The sequence below is a fragment of the Sprattus sprattus genome (assembly GCF_963457725.1).
Source record: "Sprattus sprattus genome assembly, chromosome: 6".
In the NCBI taxonomy this organism is placed as follows: Eukaryota; Metazoa; Chordata; class Actinopteri; order Clupeiformes; family Clupeidae; genus Sprattus; species Sprattus sprattus.
This window is the reverse complement of record NC_137925.1, coordinates 3,399,516-3,417,497: the sequence shown is the minus strand read 5'-3', so window position 1 is coordinate 3,417,497 and position 17,982 is coordinate 3,399,516. Positions and strand designations below refer to the sequence as shown.

The window sequence follows — 17,982 nt, the reverse complement described above, 5'->3', positions numbered from 1 at the left end:
GGGTAACAAATGCTTCCGGTATGCAAGAGCGAGGGGCTGTGGAGAGGCACCCCGACATGCTTTGCGAGTGAGACTGTTTATTATGTTTCTCCGTTTATTAGGGTTGTTCTGTCAAGGGTTAAGGGGATAAATTAATTGAATATGGGGGATACATGAGTTGAATATGGGGGATACATGAGTTGAATATGGGGGAGGAATGAGTTGAATATGGGGGATACATGAGTTGAATATGGGGGATACATGAGTTGAATATGGGGGAGGAATGAGTTGAATATGGGGGAGGAATGAGTTGAATATGGGGGATACATGAGTTGAATATGGGGGAGGAATGAGTTGAATATGGGGGAGGAATGAGTTGAATATGGGGGATACATGAGTTGAATATGGGGGATACATGAGTTGAATATGGGGGATACATGAGTTGAATATGGGGGATACATGAGTTGAATATGGGGGATACATGAGTTGAATATGGGGGATACATGAGTTGAATATGGGGGATACATGAGTTGAATATGGGGGATACATGAGTTGAATATGGGGGATACGTGAGTTGAATATGGGGGATACATGAGTTGAATATGGGGGATACATGAGTTGAATATGGGGGATACATGAGTTGAATATGGGGGATACATGAGTTGAATAATGGGGATACATGAGTTGAATATGGGGGATACATGAGTTGAATATGGGGGATACATGAGTTGAATAATGGGGATACATGAGTTGAATATGGGGGATACATGAGTTGAATATGGGGGATACATGAGTTGAATATGGGGGATACATGAGTTGAATATGGGGGATACATGAGTTGAATATGGGGGATACATGAGTTGAATATGGGGGATACATGAGTTGAATATGGGGGATACATGAGTTGAATATGGGGGATACATGAGTTGAATATGGGGGATACATGAGTTGAATATGGGGGATACATGAGTTGAATATGGGGGATACATGAGTTGAATATGGGGGATACATGAGTTGAATATGGGGGATACATGAGTTGAATATGGGGGATACATGAGTTGAATATGGGGGATACATGAGTTGAATATGGGGGATACATGAGTTGAATATGGGGGATACATGAGTTGAATATGGGGGATACATGAGTTGAATATGGGGGATACATGAGTTGAATATGGGGGATACATGAGTTGAATATGGGGGATACATGAGTTGAATATGGGGGATACATGAGTTGAATATGGGGGATACATGAGTTGAATATGGGGGATACATGAGTTGAATATGGGGGATACATGAGTTGAATATGGGGGATACATGAGTTGAATATGGGGATACATGAGTTGAATATGGGGGATACATGAGTTGAATATGGGGATACATGAGTTGAATATGGGGGATACATGAGTTGAATATGGGGGATACATGAGTTGAATATGGGGGATACATGAGTTGAATATGGGGATACATGAGTTGAATATGGGGGATACATGAGTTGAATATGGGGGATACATGAGTTGAATATGGGGGATACATGAGTTGAATATGGGGGATACATGAGTTGAATATGGGGATACATGAGTTGAATATGGGGGATACATGAGTTGAATATGGGGATACATGAGTTGAATATGGGGGATACATGAGTTGAATATGGGGATACATGAGTTGAATATGGGGATACATGAGTTGAATATGGGGATACATGAGTTGAATATGGGGGATACATGAGTTGAATATGGGGCCTCCCTTCTGTGTGCTGTGCCAGGGCTTATTACTGTCATCATTTCTTCTGCATGTGAGTGACGCTGTTTAATGCTGGGAAAGTTACGAAGTTTATATCAGTTTACAGGGGTGCAACTGCCCAGTGTCAGGGGGGTATGCAGCAACAATTTTGGTGCCCCCCCCCCCCCCCCCCCCCCCTCACCAAAAGGAAATGCAGAAATGATTTAGAAACGCACAACAGCAGCTATATATAGAAAATACCCTAAACCTTTTTTATTTTTTGTATTTTTTACATCGCTTTGGCGCCCCCATGGTGCAGCGCCCCTATGCGCCGCATACAGCGCATACCCACTTTTTGCGCCACTGTTAGTGTTGTGTTCTCCGTCTGGGTCGTTGTAATGTAAGATCTGCCTCTCGTCCCTGTTGTTCTGTGTGTGTAAAGCCGATAAAGTGGGTCCTTCAGGGGTCGTGTGGCATACATGCAGGCACAGGACTTAATTAAAACTTGAAATCTCTGTCTGTTCTGCTGTGCATTCTTCCATGCTAGCTTGCCACAATATATATTATTTGTGTCCCTGAGAAAATCACCCGGCAGTTTCCTTTGAATGAGGTTTTTCTTCCTTTCGAGATTTGATGGGTTTTTTAAATTGCTTATTGGGTGGGCATGCGTACATCAGAACCTGTGAACAATTCAATTCACTCTGTCATTCTCAATCAATTTGAAAGGAAAATGGAATTGGAAAAGTTGCAAAATCAAAGCAGATAACTATATTCTTCGAGCATTCATCACAAAAATAGGGCAAAAAGTGACTTCTGCCACTCCCAGTTGCACGATTCAGAAACGAAACGACAAGCTTATTTAATCTGTTTTAAATATTTTTCAGCCATCTAGCGCACTTGGTTCTGTCTTCTGTTGACTAATGCAGAGAAACACTCAGTAGTATCAGAACCCACTCGCAATCATACTTGAATCACGTCCCCGTGTCAAAATCAGGAGCATTTTGGCATGTTTTGATAGCATAGAGTTTCCTCTGTAAGACTAACTTTAGACGACTATATTGAGTGTTGGCTGGTGACACATGCACAGTACACAAGCCTCAGGCAATTCAGAACTGCCCCTGTCAGAGTTCTCACCAGACCCATAAAGTTCAACCACATCACACCAGTTCACAACAGGCGGCCAGACCTCTTTCCACGCTTGCATTGTCTACCAGCGCATTTTTAAAATCCATTTAATCCATTTAATACACCTCCGAAATCCCTTAAATATGTATGAAACATTATGCTTGGGACAGAGGGGCATACTTATGGAGTCACAGAAACAAAAATAGTTACTGTTATTTTTTTTAAAAGGTCACAACATGGAAACTTCAATCATGTCCCATGCCAGTAGTACTTCTCCTTGCTGCAAATCAACAGCTAACGGGAAAAGCTTCAATGGAGTGATTAGTTAACAGCGGTATTGTCATTCCTACCCAATTGTTTTTGTCTTTTTTTTGTTTTGCATCTGCTGATCATGGTTTGTCTGATCTAGTTTTTGGTGATGTTTTCACTTTTGTTGTTTCATTTATTGTACCTACATTGTCTTAGTGCCAGTACTCTATTCGGTAAACGTGCTTTGAAATGCTGATTCTTTTCTTATTTACTAATTTAATTGGCTTTTTCTGTGCATGTGTGTGTGTTTCTGTGATTAGGAGAAAGACAATGTGTGTGTGTGTGTGTGTGTGTGTGTGATTACGAGAAAGAGAGAATGTCTGTGCTGTGTGTATATGTGTAAGAGAGAGATAGAGAAAGATAGAAGACATTGTTGTCTGAGTGTGTGTGTGTGTGTGTGTGTGTGTGTGCTTGTGTGAATGGTAAAAGACAGAACATAATTGCAGTTGTCGAGAGGCATGCAAATGGGACTCTGCCATTCAAAGTGTTCAAGGTTATTTAAAAGTTTCCTTAGCTAGCTAGCACAGCACAGCACCGTTAGCTGCTTAGCCTGACATAAAGCTTAAAGGTACAGTGTGTGGTTTTTAGTGGCATCTAGTGGTGAGGTGGCTGAATTATAACCAGCTGAATACGGCTGTCAAAAGCCATAAGAACGCAAAAAGTGCTATCTTGGTTTTGGGTTGTCTGTTCTTGGCTACTGTAGAAACCGTATGATATATAAATACGAAGGATTTATAGGTCATAATACGCTAATGAAAACACAATAATGAATACTATATTTTATTTCTACTAATAGAGACCACTAAAAACTGTCTTAAGCAAGTGATCACAACCACGGACATATTTACACGGACATTAATCAATCCTGAAATGTGAGACATCAGTGGGACAAAGGCATACTTTGATCAATGCAGTGATATCAGAGATATCCCTCCCTCTTCCCCCTCAATGCAGTGATATCAGAGATACCCCTCCCTCTTCCCCCTCAATGCAGTGATATCAGAGATACCCCTCCCTCTTGCCCCTCAATGCAGTGATATCAGAGATACCCCTCCCTCTTGCCCCTCAATGCAGTGATATCAGAGATATCCCTCCCTCTTGCCCCTCGAAACAGTGATATCAGAGATACCCCTCCCTATTGCCCCTCAATGCAGTGCTATCAGAAATATCCCTCCCTCTTGCCCCTCAATGCAGTGCTATCAGAGATATCCCTCCCTCTTGCCCCTCAATGCAGTGCTATCAGAGATACCCCTCCCTCTTGCCCCTCAATGCAGTGCTATCAGAGATATCCCTCCCTCTTGCCCCTCAATGCAGTGATATCAAAGAAACGCCTCCCTCTTGCCCCTCAATGCAGTGATATCAGAGATACCCCTCCCTCTTGCCCGTAATGAATGCAGTGATATCAGAGATATCCCTCCCTCTTGCCCCTCAATGAATGCAGTGATATCAGAGAAACCCCTCCCTCTTCCCCCTCAATGCAGTGGTATCAGAGATACCCCTCCATCTTGCCCCTTAATGCAGTGATATCAGAGATACCCCTCCCTCTTCCCCCTCAATGCAGTGATATCAGAGATACCCCTCCCTCTTGCCCCTCAATGCAGTGATATCAGAGATACCCCTCCCTCTTCCCCCTCGATGCAGTGGTATCAGAGATACCCCTCCCTCTTGCCCCTCAATGCAGTGCTATCAGAGATACCCCTCCCTCTTCCCCCTCGATGCAGTGGTATCAGAGATACCCCTCCCTCTTGCCCCTCAATGCAGTGATATCAGAGATACCCCTCCCTCTTGCCCCTCAATGCAGTGCTATCAGAGATACCCCTCCCTCTTGCCCCACAATGCAGTGATATCAGAGATACCCCTCCCTCTTGCCCCTCAATGCAGTGCTATCAGAGATACCCCTCCCTCTTGCCCCTCAATGCAGTGCCATCAGAGATACCCCTCCCTCTTGCCCCACAATGCAGTGATATCAGAGATACCCCTCCCTCTTGCCCCTCTTGACTTTGCCGTATCAACGGCGTTGGCTCCCATTCCCAATTGACGCCAACACGGTTAATTAACATCAAATAAACAGCTTTCAATGGAAGTGGGAATCTGGCACTATCTGAACAAAGGCATTGCAGCACCAAAAATATACATTAGAATTGACATAGATCAACTGCAAACTGCTTAACTGAATGTGAGGTTTGGAGTCAGGGAAGGTAAAAAAAAAAGTCCAAATACGCATCAGCATCAGTTCTTCATTTTTTTTTTATCAAATGCAATCAGAGTTGCAGTGGCTACAGACCTAATTCAGTGGTGGCAATTTCAAATTTGCATTTATCATGCAAATCCACCATACATCTTCCCCGCATGCAAATTGATGAGGCCGCTCTCATTTCCGTTTGAATGGTGAGGTTTGTACGGAGCGAGGCTGTCATAGCTCACATTAGCTCTTGCGGGTCGCTCCCAGGCACTTTTCATCTGTCATGGGGCTCCAGAGCAGTACACTGATGAGTCTCATCTTCCTTGCCAAGTCAAGCCAGAACTCGGTTTAGCTCGGTTTAGGTCTGCCACCTCCCAATCGAGGGCTGTTTTGAGTTTCTTCTTTTTCCTGAAGCTTTGGGTTTTATCACACTATCAGGTTAACAAACTGCTCCCTGAAGTGGCAGTTTTGTTGTAAGTAAACATGCGTAATAAAGGTACTGAAAAAAGATAACTAATTAGAAATGTGTTTGTTACAGACAAGTTGGCAGATTTTCAGGGGTGGAAGCATTTTCCTTCGTATGCTTTGATGATGAAAGCCCCAAACTGCAGACGCTCGGGGAGATGTTATTTCTTGTGCTTTGTGCCATGAACAGAAGTGCAGCGCGGCCCTGTGCGGTGTGGCGTGGTGAGGTGCGTCGTGGTGCGGTGCGTCGTGGTGCGGTGCGTCGTGGTGCGGTGCGGCGTGGTGCGGTGTGTCGTGGTGTGGCGTGCAGCGTGCAGCGTGGTGCGGTGTGGCGTGGTGCGGTGCGTCGTGGTGCGGTGCGGCGTGGTGCGGTGCGTCGTGGTGCGGTGTGTCGTGGTGTGGCGTGCAGCGTGCAGCGTGGTGCGGTGTGGCGTGGTGCGGTGCGTCGTGGTGCGGTGTGGCGTGGTGCGTTGCGTCGTGGTGCGGTGTGGCGTGGTGCGGTGCGTCGTGGTGCGGTGTGGCGTGCAGCGTGCAGCGTGGTGCGGTGTGGCGTGTCGTGGTGTGGCGTGCAGCGTGGTGCGGTGCGTCGTGGTGCGATGCGTCGTGGTGCGTTGTGGCGTGGTGCGGTGCGTCGTGGTGCGGTGCGTCGTGGTGCGGTGCGTCGTGGTGCGGTGCGTCGTGGTGCGATGCGTCGTGGTGCGTTGTGGCGTGCAGCGTGCAGCGTGCAGCGTGGTGCGGTGCGTCGTGGTGCGGTGTGGCGTGCGGCGTGCGTCGTGGTGCGGTGCGTCGTGGTGCGATGCGTCGTGGTGCGTTGTGGCGTGCAGCGTGCAGCGTGCAGCGTGCAGCGTGGTGCGGTGCGTCGTGGTGCGGTGTGGCGTGCGGCGTGCAGCGTGGTGCGGTGTGTCGTGGTGCGGTGTGGCGTGCAGCGTGGTGCGGTGTGTCGTGGTGCGGTGTGGCGTGCAGCGTGCAGCGTGGTGCGGTGTGTCGTGGTGCGGTGTGGCGTGCAGCGTGGTGCGGCACGACGCTAGCTGTCACGGAGAAAGCAAAGCTGGGGAGACAAAGCCTCTGCCATCTCTCAGCCTCCGCATCCCTCAGCCCCCCCCCCCCCCCACACTTACGATGACTCTCCTGGGAAAGTGGCCAGAGGGCTCCATATCTTTGGAGGATCAGAGTGTATTAGAGTGAGAAGTGTTTACACATGAGGCGACAGGCTAAGGGTACTGAGGGCGTGTGTGTCTGATTGCTCTCCACAGAAAGATGCACTCCTCCTTCCCCGAGACCCTGTGCGTGGTCACCCCCTGCAAGGTCATTTATGCCTGCCCCCCCCCCCCCCCCCCCATCACATCTCATTACGAAATGCATTTAACAGTATGACCTTCTCACACACACACATACAGTACACACACACACACACACACACACACACACACACACACACACACACACACACACACACACACACACACACACACACACACACACACACACACACTATCCCCAAACTCAGCCTTTGTTTACCCAGCTCAAAGCACCAACCATCATTGCTACCCTTGTTCTTTAATTAGGTGGCATCCACACAAATTCATTGGAATCTGTTTTGGCCTTTCGTCTAGTGGAGTAGAGTGACCAGATGCAATCAGATCAAATGTGTTACTAGTAGTACATTTGTGTGCAACGATATATACATACCGATATGCGGTATGTAAAACTTTGATATAATGTCTAAGTGAATAAGAAACATTCACTGATAGAGATTATTTACAAACACTGTTTATGACTCCAATGAAATAATAATCAAGTGCCTTGTATTAATATATTCCTAGTATGAATCATGTGCTTATGAAAGCAGGAGCATGGCTTTTCTCTGTGTGTGTGTAACTAGAATATTAGGTGCCACTTAGTCTGCATATGAACAAGAGCATGTTTAGGGGGTACCATGGCACTGTCGGAATCCATATTGTGGCTTCAATAAATCACATGTTATTCTCAGAGATATTTCCCTAACGAATTTTCTAGTCCCCTGGGTGTCAAAAAGAAGCCTTAAAAAGAGAGCTAGTGTCTCTCCCGAAGCCCTGAAGTGCGTTCGTTGGAAGAAGACAATGAGGCCTCTGAAGGAAGGGTATAGAAGGAAGGGTGGCCTTTGGGCGGGGAAACATAGATTGGCAAAAGGTTTAACAGGGTAAGGTGGAATCTATGAAGCCAGCAATATGGTTCCGACTGAGCTAGAGACCAAGCAGAAAGTTTTATTACTTTTATTATGATTGTAGTAATCAAAGAAGCCTATTGGAACATTAGGTTCTGATAAGATGTTAACCATTATTTTACTCCATGTATTGCTATTGCTGCTTGCTTTTATTTTATGTTATGTAAAACACTTTGAACTGCAACAACCATCTGAGACACATACACATTTGAAGAATTAAAACACACAATACTAAAAGATATGCTGCAATATTGAGCCATGGTGAAAACATGCCTCAATAAGAGGGGATGGAACCTGTGAGGCCGAAACCAAGGTTGGGCTTTGCGTCGGGGTGCTGCTTCACTCTGAAGGGGCTTATTTTCCCGACAATGACCGGCGGTCTATACATTATCCCTTACATGTATGAGCCCCTCGATGGCGAAAAACAAGTGGTTTTAGTTTGATGCAGATTCACCTGCCTCATAGGATTCAATTGTATAGCTGTTGCTGGTTTTAGTGTTCTTGCTCAATACTGGACAGACTTTGATCATTAAGTGTCCATTGTAAAATTCTAGATCCAAAACAATCTAAAAATAGGGCCCAGTTTTTCAAAAATCCCTAAGTCCCTATAAGGTCATTGTGTGGAAAGGTGAACATAGGCTTTTTTGAAATCGATGATAACACGGCCAGATCTATCCAAACACCTTTAATTCTCCATGAAGAATGAGCTGCATTCCCCAAAGACTCCACCACATGATCAGTGTCAATGAATAGAAAATCTGTTTTTGATTCTCAGGCACTTTATGGTTGTCAGCCAATTTGTTCTATTGCTACATCAATCTCAAACATCCAGTGGCCAAGGCCTTATCTGGGTCTGTTTGCTATAAAGTGATGCTAAATGCTTGCAACTTTAAGCAGGTTCACTTCACAATTCATAAGATTGATCTTGTCTAGTTGTGTAATTGCTTTGATAATATATTATACAGATAATGATAGGTAATGCAACAATGTTTATGCTATGTTATTTAAAACGACCTAGCTGTTTTTGCATTTCAGTGTGGACGCGGATGAACTCTCAAAACGTTGTCATGTGGACGCTTATCTTTAAAAAATTGAAAACATACATTTTTAAACGCCCCATTGTTGTGGGAATGACATCTTAGACAAAGAAATAGAGAAGCTGAAAGTCCTTGTTCAAATGATGCCTATTAGATCAGCTTAAACAACAGGATAGATATGAATATTTAATTTTGTCTGCCTTTGATGAGGGAAAAATGAGAAACCAACCTCTCCCCCAGCCACAGTACATAGACTTTATTGGTGGAAATGCAACCCACACTGTAACTGGTGTGTGAATCTACACAGACAGAAGTTCTGGGGAGGATTCTGAGGCGGGGCGGGTCGCCCAGCTGGACATGCATTCCGATGATATCGATTCTGTTTGTTCTGAGAGGCTCATTGCTGTTCCTGTTCACACGCCAGAATGACAAGGATCCAGTGAAGCGTGGACTAAAATGATTTAGCATGTCACTGCAACACGGGCTAACACAAAAAAAAACACACTGGCCATCTGCTGCATTCAAATGTCTTTTTTTTTTTAATTCAGTCTCTTCTCTTTTCATCCTCCTTGTATTCCCTCAAGGAAGTGGTGATGTTGGGATTGTGAATATTTAGCACTGAAAACATGTCAGGGATATTTCCCATAAAATTAATCCTTCTTCAGACAAATATCCCATATCCATTGAAAAGAACACTGATATTTGCAAAGAACACATCATTTGGCACAATAAATAATAATCCTAATCAAAATGTCAGTTTGACTGACTTGATTAAAACAGAAAACAAAGGCACAATGTGATGACGCAATTTGAACTTAAACAAAATGCTGAATAGCTCAATTTTAATTGAAAACCATACAAATGTCAACAGATGTTTCTGCCTCATAAGTGAATCTCTGCCAGGTTGTTATTCGTGATGGCGGGCGAGGGCTTGCTTTTGAGCCCCTCGGTGCCACACCTCGAGGTGTCCGCCAGAAATAATTTCGGAGTACAAAGTGACAGGATGATAGTCTTGTACTCCTTGCGAAAGTTTTGGTTGAGGAGTCCGTAGATGACGGCGTTCAGGCAGCTGTTGAAGTACGCCATGAAGTAGCTCGTGATAAACAGCCACTCTGGGATGTTGGGCGCGACCCCCGCCGGGTTAATGGCCACGGCCAGGCCGATGAGATTGAGCGGCGCCCAGCACACGGCGAACAGCACGAAGACCATGAACATGGTCAGGAAGTTGCGCAGGTCGCTGGGCTTCACCTTGAGCTTGTTCTCGGGCTTGACGCGGTGCTTCACCTGGATGACGAGCACCCAGATGCGCATGTAGCAGAAGGACACCACCAGCAGCGGGATAAGGAAGTGCACCACCACCACCGAGATGGTGTAGTAGGAGCTGACCGTCTGCGCGAAGGTGCAGGAGAAGACGCGCGGGTCGTACTGCAGCGAGCCGATGAAGAAGTTAGGCACGATGGAGATCACGGTCAGCGCCCAGGTGAGGCCCAGGTAGCAGCAGGTGTTCTTCAGGCTGAACAGGCGGTCGTAGTGGAGGCTGTGGCAGATGTAGCAGTAGCGGTTGATGGCGATGGCCGTGATGTTGAAGATGGAGCCGATCACGCTCAGACCCATGATGAAGCCGCTCACTTGGCAGTGGAGGTCGCCCATGATCCAGTCGTTGTGGAAGATGGCCGTCAGGACCAGCGGGTAGGGGTACACGGCCACGACCAGGTCGGCCACAGAGAGGCTGACCACGAAGATGTTTCCTGAGGGGAAGGAACAGAGGGGTTAGGCCTGCGTGAGGGGTCATCAGTTAGGTTAACTGTGGAGACTCAAGCTTGCTGCATAGACGTGTGTTTAGCTGAGTTGCCTGGTGTGTTCTTTGGTTTGTCTGTTGCTCTCTATACCAATTTGTCAAGGCTTCTATGGATCTATGGATTGGTTAAGATTAGATTTGTTCATTTAATAATTCTGCAGTCTGTATTTTGCATTATCATTTTTGTGCTCATACTTTTGTTGATCAGTATAACTGTAATCACAATAACACTACAGAGACTGTGACCAAAGCAATGGTTAGCTCTTACTCTGATTTTTAGAGGGCAGGTGACCCCAAAAAACCAGCCATACACTGAACAAGATTCACTCAAGTAGATAAATCCAAGGTCACATTGTTTTAGTTACACTCCAACTTTAGCAAATTTACTACAAAGCATTTTGAGAAAAATCCAATACAAAGCTCACTGTTGTTGCACAATATGCATTGGCCACGAATTATAGATTTGATGGAAAGCAGGCAGATAGGACACTTATCGGAGGCCCCCGACTGACGCGATCAAGGACAGGACGTGACAAAAACAATCACTGCAAACTGAACGGATTCCAAACTCATTACTGGAACCTTACTGCCTGCTGGCTTTCCATTCCCTGAGACCATGGTGGGTCACGCTGCGCTATTCTTCATCCTCGCTCCGCTATCCTTCGCGCAACGCAAACAGAGGAGGCAGGCAACGTTATGTGAGTGAGTGGCAGACGCCTTCGAGAGAAGCTAACGCCTGATAAAGTGGAGCGGTTTCCCAGACTCCAGACAGAAGATGGCTCCTCTCCTTTCCTCTCCTCTCCCTTCTCATGCGAGTGGTGAAAGGTGGAGTGGTGCGCTGGACTGGCGAAAATGATCTGTTCACGCGTCGTCTCATTATTTCTGTAACCGAGGGAAACGACTCGCAAGTAGGGCAACAGCCTCTCAGGCAAGAAAAGAAGAGGGAAAAAATATAAATGATATGATGTTAAAATTAGTTTTTCGTGCTTTAAAGAGCAGCACTACACATGAACGTGTACATCAGGCGAATGCCCATAAGAGCACAAGTGAATGCACATTATCTTATTGAAGCCTTCATTAACCAGACTTGGTGAATGGAGATCGAGAACCCTGTTCTCTTTGTCAGGGAGTGACACTGTATCAGAGGCCTTGTGAGGGAGTCCTGATGAGCATTCATAACACAAACATCTGTCGTGTGTGATAGTCTACCAGATTTGTCATCGTTGTGGTGTCCTTGCATTTTTTTCACGAAAACTTGTGGCACATAATATCCCGAGACACTCTATGTTCAAGATCTCTGATGTTATTCAGAATTACATTTATGCATGTTAAATACACTGTGGTTTCTGAGGAATGTCTGACGCTCCCCCCCCCCCCCACAATCACACACTCATCCCCCCCCCCCCAGTCCCACCCCCATCCAGAGAGGGGTGAACAGTAGGCTAAGCAAGATGCCCCAGGATGTCCACGGACAGCAGGATAAAACACGTTATCCTGTTTCCACAACCAGCAGATAAAACGACGACCGATTCACCCTTTATCTCCACTGAAACATCACCGTAGGAAGAGCTGTCTGCTCACATTTGTGCAAGGCAGCTTTATTTAATGCCACCGTGCATCTGTCATTGTGCCGAGCTTCGCTATCGGCCCCCAAGGTGAGCTTTACTGAGTTGCTTGCTAAGATCAGGTGTAGGTCTACTCGGTGTGCTGCATACATTTTGATGAAACTAAAGTTTAACGCTATTCAGCAAAGATCAATATCAAAATGCCACTCTCTGTAACTGCCTGGAGTAAGAACTTTCCTTCAGGCCAGGCAATACTGGATCGGCAGAAATGATTCCCAGTGTGGATGTGGGTTGGCCAGATGAAGATGTTTTGTGTTACATAATAGACAATGTCTATTAGACATGTTCTCTCTTTTAATTAAATGTGTCAGTTCAGCGTTCCCTAGACATGGCGGGTCCGTTGTAGCACAGATTGTTGTTTTAAGGAACATCGGTCGGGAACATCCATCTCAAAGTCCTTTTTTTCATTCTGGCTAACAAGGACATTTTACTCGATATTATTTTCCCAGTGGGTGTGTATATTAATATAAAACGAATTGCCCGTCGTTCATAAATGGCTTTACTTGACAGTGGTAATGATTCTGACAACCGTAGGGCAGTTTTCTGGTCACTGGCCATCGCATGGCGAGTATAGCATGTGTCAAAACTGGCTCCCAATAAGCAAAATATGTCTTCATTAAAAAACGGCTGGGTCAAAGTTCACCCGCAGCAGAGTAGCAGTCTTGGTACCTGACAGCATAATCATGAGCATGTCTCTTAGCAACCAAGCAGAAGAAGTTCATTGACGATTTTTAATGAAAGATGTGGCGGATAAGGCAGGATTTATTGTGAGCCAAAACAGCCCACCGCTCTCGTCGGAAACTGTATCCTATGCCACCGTCCCTTTGGGGGGTAGGGAAGCTTTGTCTCCTCTATCCTCTCAATTTGCCTGTAACAATGCCTGTGGCTCGCTCACCAGGGCAAACATTTTTGCATGGCACCGTAAATATATCTCTCCGCGAATCAATGTGTGTGTGTGTGGCATTGGGGTGGGGGGTGGGGGGGTGGCTGGGGGTGTAGTGATGCTGCCATAAAAAGGTTGCACTCTAAGTAGGCTGAAATCTGCATTCCAAAGAATCATATGCTCTTCTGCCCACATCAGTAGTGTTGCCTAAAGGCATGGGCAACTGCCACTGCGTCTGTAAAACTATCTGGCCAACAAGCAGATGAGCTGCACACTGTCAAATAATCTAACCACGGTACCTATACAACAGAGCCAGAGGTGGCATCCACAAACAAATATCACAACGAAATAAGAAAATAAAAACACGCATGGGTAAAATAACAAACACGCACGGTAAAATAACAAACACACATGGTAAGTGAACATTACACAACATACAGTAGCATAACACAACGGTAACTCTGGCAGATTTGTTACACAACAGATCTGTTGCTGATAATCATGTATTTGATGAGGCTGAAGATAGAGGCTGAGAGAGCCGCTGACAGAGAGAAAGTGAGGGAGAGAGCGAGAGATCTATTCGGTAAAGCTTTTTTATCCGGAAGGCTCGCTCCAAATGTTGACAAAACACCAGGCAGGGTTAAAGCCCCTGCCACTTGATGGGCCCGTGGGCCACAGGGACCTGTCATCATCAGTATGGGGCTGTGCCTGCAGGGGTTTGAGGGGGGCAGTGTGTTTAGCTGCTGCTGCTGTTTAATCCTCTGCTCAACAAGCCACTAGGACACTCTGTGCTCAGCACAGGGGGAATTGCAAAAGGGAAGCATTCCCAACGCATTTATGCCAGATTGGGTAATCCAGGAATCCACATGTATTTTAACAACCATCTGCAGGAATGGAGTGAACAGTCCAATAGCATGCACTGTTTTTATGAACACAGAGTCCTGGTTGTCCTTTGGGTTATGTGGTGTGGAATAATAATTAAAAAAAAAAAAACGTTTTTTTTTTTTTACATTTTTCTAAATTGAATGAAGGGTTCATTCATGAGAGATGTCAGTTTCCTTGGTGTTTTTTTGTGAATTCCATGACGCAAGTTTTATTTCTGCGGGATGGATTAAAGGATTTTCATGCTCTGCATTTCATGCATGCCTTAGCAGATATGATGTCACATCTCCTTGGGCTCTTATACCCCTTTTGCGGGTTTCTTAGGCCAATCCCCCCCACCCTCATCCAACTGTCCACACACACACACACACACAATGCACATGGTAAGACAGAGGCACAAACACACACACACACACACACGTATTATTTGCCTTTACTTGCCATAACCATTCTTGGCATGTCAATCATAGAAAGAATCCCCACAGGTATATTGCCTATTCTTAGACCAAAGATGTAGAAAAGCCATTCTGCTGTGGTCTCTAGGACTGCAACTCTCCTTTATCGCTGCAATCGTTCCATTACCGCAGCCACAGTATATAGGGGAAGAAAAACAAAAGCAGTATATAGAAGTGTCTGTTTTGCATTTAGCAGCAAACAATTAGCGTAACAACTCTGCTCTTTCAACAGCTGACACCTATTCAAGACCATGGGATGGAATAAAACAAACAAGAAGACAATACATACACCCACACACACACACACACACACACACTGTATTCCTATTTCATCTTGCCTTTCTCCCGCCGCACCTTCTCAGGCACACGCTACAGGAGAACGCCAACACCGCGCTTAGCTGTAAAGAAAGGCAACTGTGTGGCGAGGAGCCTCCCTGGACGCAGCAGAGACCCAGAGCCTCCCTGGACACAGCAGAGACCCAGAGCCTCCCTGGACGCAGCAGAGACCCAGAGTGGCCACAGACATATTATGCAAGGACCAGAGGCTTGACTCCCATCCAGACGAGGCAGGCCAACAGGCACACAGAAAAGGGGGTTGAGTGTGTGTGTGTGTGTGTGTGTGGGGGGGGTGAATGCAGTTGCCGTGTGGGAAAAGAGTTTTCAGAGTGCTGGAGGGCTTCCACGGAGGAGGAAGCCAGAGAGTAGTTAAATCAATCCAACCAGAAAGACACTGAAGCTTTCTCAGGAGAACCAGACACCGGCAATGCGATTTACAAAAAAATGAATAAATATCAGACTAAGAGCAGACGGACATCTTGGAATTACACCTAATATGAAGTGGGGTCAGACAATATGGCTGTGGTGGTCCCTCTGCCACAGGAGGGTTATGCCAGATGTACATGTATAGCTCTGTGTGCACGGGGACTGCCAGGAGCTGTGCAGTGATAACGGACTGGGTGTGATCTATACTGGGTCAAGAAACAAAGGCGTCTATCCATAAATCCAATATCATCTCATTATTAAGGCTAATCCTGCAGCCAGACTCCATAGAGAAATGTATTTGTGGAACTCGACTGGAAATGCACAGACACAGTAGATGGTCATGAAATGTAGCCAGTGCCTAAACTTATCACTGAGAATTCCCTTTCATATTCTTGATTGGTTATTCTTTTTTTTTTTTTAACATGCCCCATATACTTTAAAATAAGTCACCTTTGGTACATATTTTAGTCTTCCTGTTTTAAAAATATAAAAAATGAAAAAAAAAACATTTTTTACGAGTGCCTGGACAGTGTTATTTTTCCTCTCTCTCTCTCTGGAAAATGAATAGAGAGCGAGGCCAGCTGACATTAAGAAAACCCCAAGGACAGAGACACCAGGATGCAGGGGACACAGGCAAGCACTCACAGCATCTGGGCACTTTCTTTCTCCAAAAGCCCTCTAGAAAAATACCAGAGCTGCAAAAAAAAAAAAAAAAGGCACTCCTTGAAAACCTCCAACGATGAGGGCAATACAATATTTAACACATAAAGGCCATTATAGAGAGTGGCGACCCTACAGCGAGGCACACACACACACACACACCACCGTCTGCTCATTCCCTCTCTCTTGAGTGACCCTGTAATTGTTGAAAAATTTGGTTGTCCTTCTGCCTGGCTGGGCAGTGAATGCGAAGCTTTGAGCTGGGCTGTGTGTGCGTGGTGTGGAGTTCACAATCCCTCCGATTCAATCCCTGAGGTCAACTCAAAAGAGCCTCCACAACTGATATGATAGAGTAATTGTCCCAAAAACAAACAAAAACATCTATATATGAGGAAAAAATAATACTCAGAATTGATGTTATTCTGCCTTCTGGGCCCTGGCTGTGCACTTCCATTGAGACCCACATAAAAGTCTACCTCACCTTGGCTGTACCCAGAGGGAGTGGGTGTCTGATTCCCCGCCACGAGTGATTTATTTCGGCCTGTAAAAAACAAGGCTAAGCTCCAGATGGAGGGATTCCTGTTTATGAAGGCATATGATGACAGTCCATGGCTGCCGATTATTGGATTGATTAGTTCCCCTGCTGTTACCCTTCCCATTCGCTCCCAAATGAACATGCTTTAATTATGCAATTTCCTTATCCCTCGCCGTGAAAATATCGATCAGCGTAGTACAGTAGCGATGCCATTTCTAAGCAAACTTCTCTATCGAATTATCTCAGTAGCTACTAAACAATTTGAACTCCAAGGATTGACATATATTTCAGGACTAGGGTGCGCTGTGCAGACTTCACTAGTGGTAAACTAAGGACGTTGTCGTCTACCTTACCTGCATTCCTCAGCTTCTTGTTTCTGAACACGGAGACAATGACAAGAAGGTTGCCGACGATGTCAACTACGACGGTAATGATCAGCACGCTGGCTAGCGCTGTGGTCACACCGAGGGACGTAGGCTGCACTGTCTGCTGGCTCTCGTTCGCACTTCGGGACACGCAATCTCCAGTGCTCACGTTTCCATCAAGATCCATAACAAAGATAATGAGTCACCGTCGATGGATATTTCACAACAGGAACTTATACAGCGAGCTGGCAACTTTTACAATGATATAACACTGTCCCCCACTTTCGCTCCGGACGAATTTCCATCATAGACACCTTTCGGAGATTGATCATTAAAACGGCCAATCAATTAAATGCAGCGCTGAGCTGAAAAACAATATCCTGGTCCTCGGACAGTAGTTATCCTCGTGTAATTTGTTCTGGGTTACAATAGCTTATCTCCTGTCGAAGAAGACATCCTTCATGGACCGATCTGTCCAGGAGGACTCAACTCCACCGTGTGCGTAAACGGAGCTAGAACGCCTTGTGTGGAGGCGCACACTTTACCCACAGCAACGATCGGGCGTGCAGTTCATGATCATATGCTAAAGTTGCCGTGCACCACAGATATTGCATCCATATAACTTCAAGCCCTGCAAAGAGGACGGATGTGCGATGTGATCCCATCGGGTACCTTTAGATAGCTTCCTGAGGATGAGGATGTTGCCATGACACACGGGTTTGTTTTTCATTACTCTAGATCAATTGTAATCCCGTTTTTAATAAATAACTTGCCAATAAGATTATCACACTGGTATGTTTTCCCCAAATCAGTCTTTCATTATCTTATTGAGAGTAGCACACACATTTAAGTGAATGTGCCATTGAGGTTCAGTAAATGGACCCAATCAACAAACACAACCCCCATTTCCATCAAAGTGTTAATCAATTTGCCCTATCTATCACTATGCCCTATACTTGCACTCGCTACCGAATGATAGAGCTTAAGAACGC

The 17,982-nt window shown here is 45.6% G+C and overlaps 1 protein-coding gene across 1 annotated transcript; it reads right to left on the bottom strand.

Moving 5' to 3' along the window:
• Positions 1–9,523: 9,523 nt before the first annotated feature.
• Positions 9,524–17,177, bottom strand: LOC308366550 (melatonin receptor type 1C-like; the record flags this gene model as incomplete). The annotated part of the gene is made up of 2 exons (XM_080840267.1): positions 9,524–10,773; positions 16,979–17,177. The coding sequence occupies 2 exons, from the start codon at positions 17,175–17,177 to the stop codon at positions 9,908–9,910; spliced, it is 1,065 nt and encodes a 354-aa protein (XP_080696393.1). The 3' UTR covers positions 9,524–9,907.
• Between the last annotated feature and the right edge of the window lie 805 nt (positions 17,178–17,982).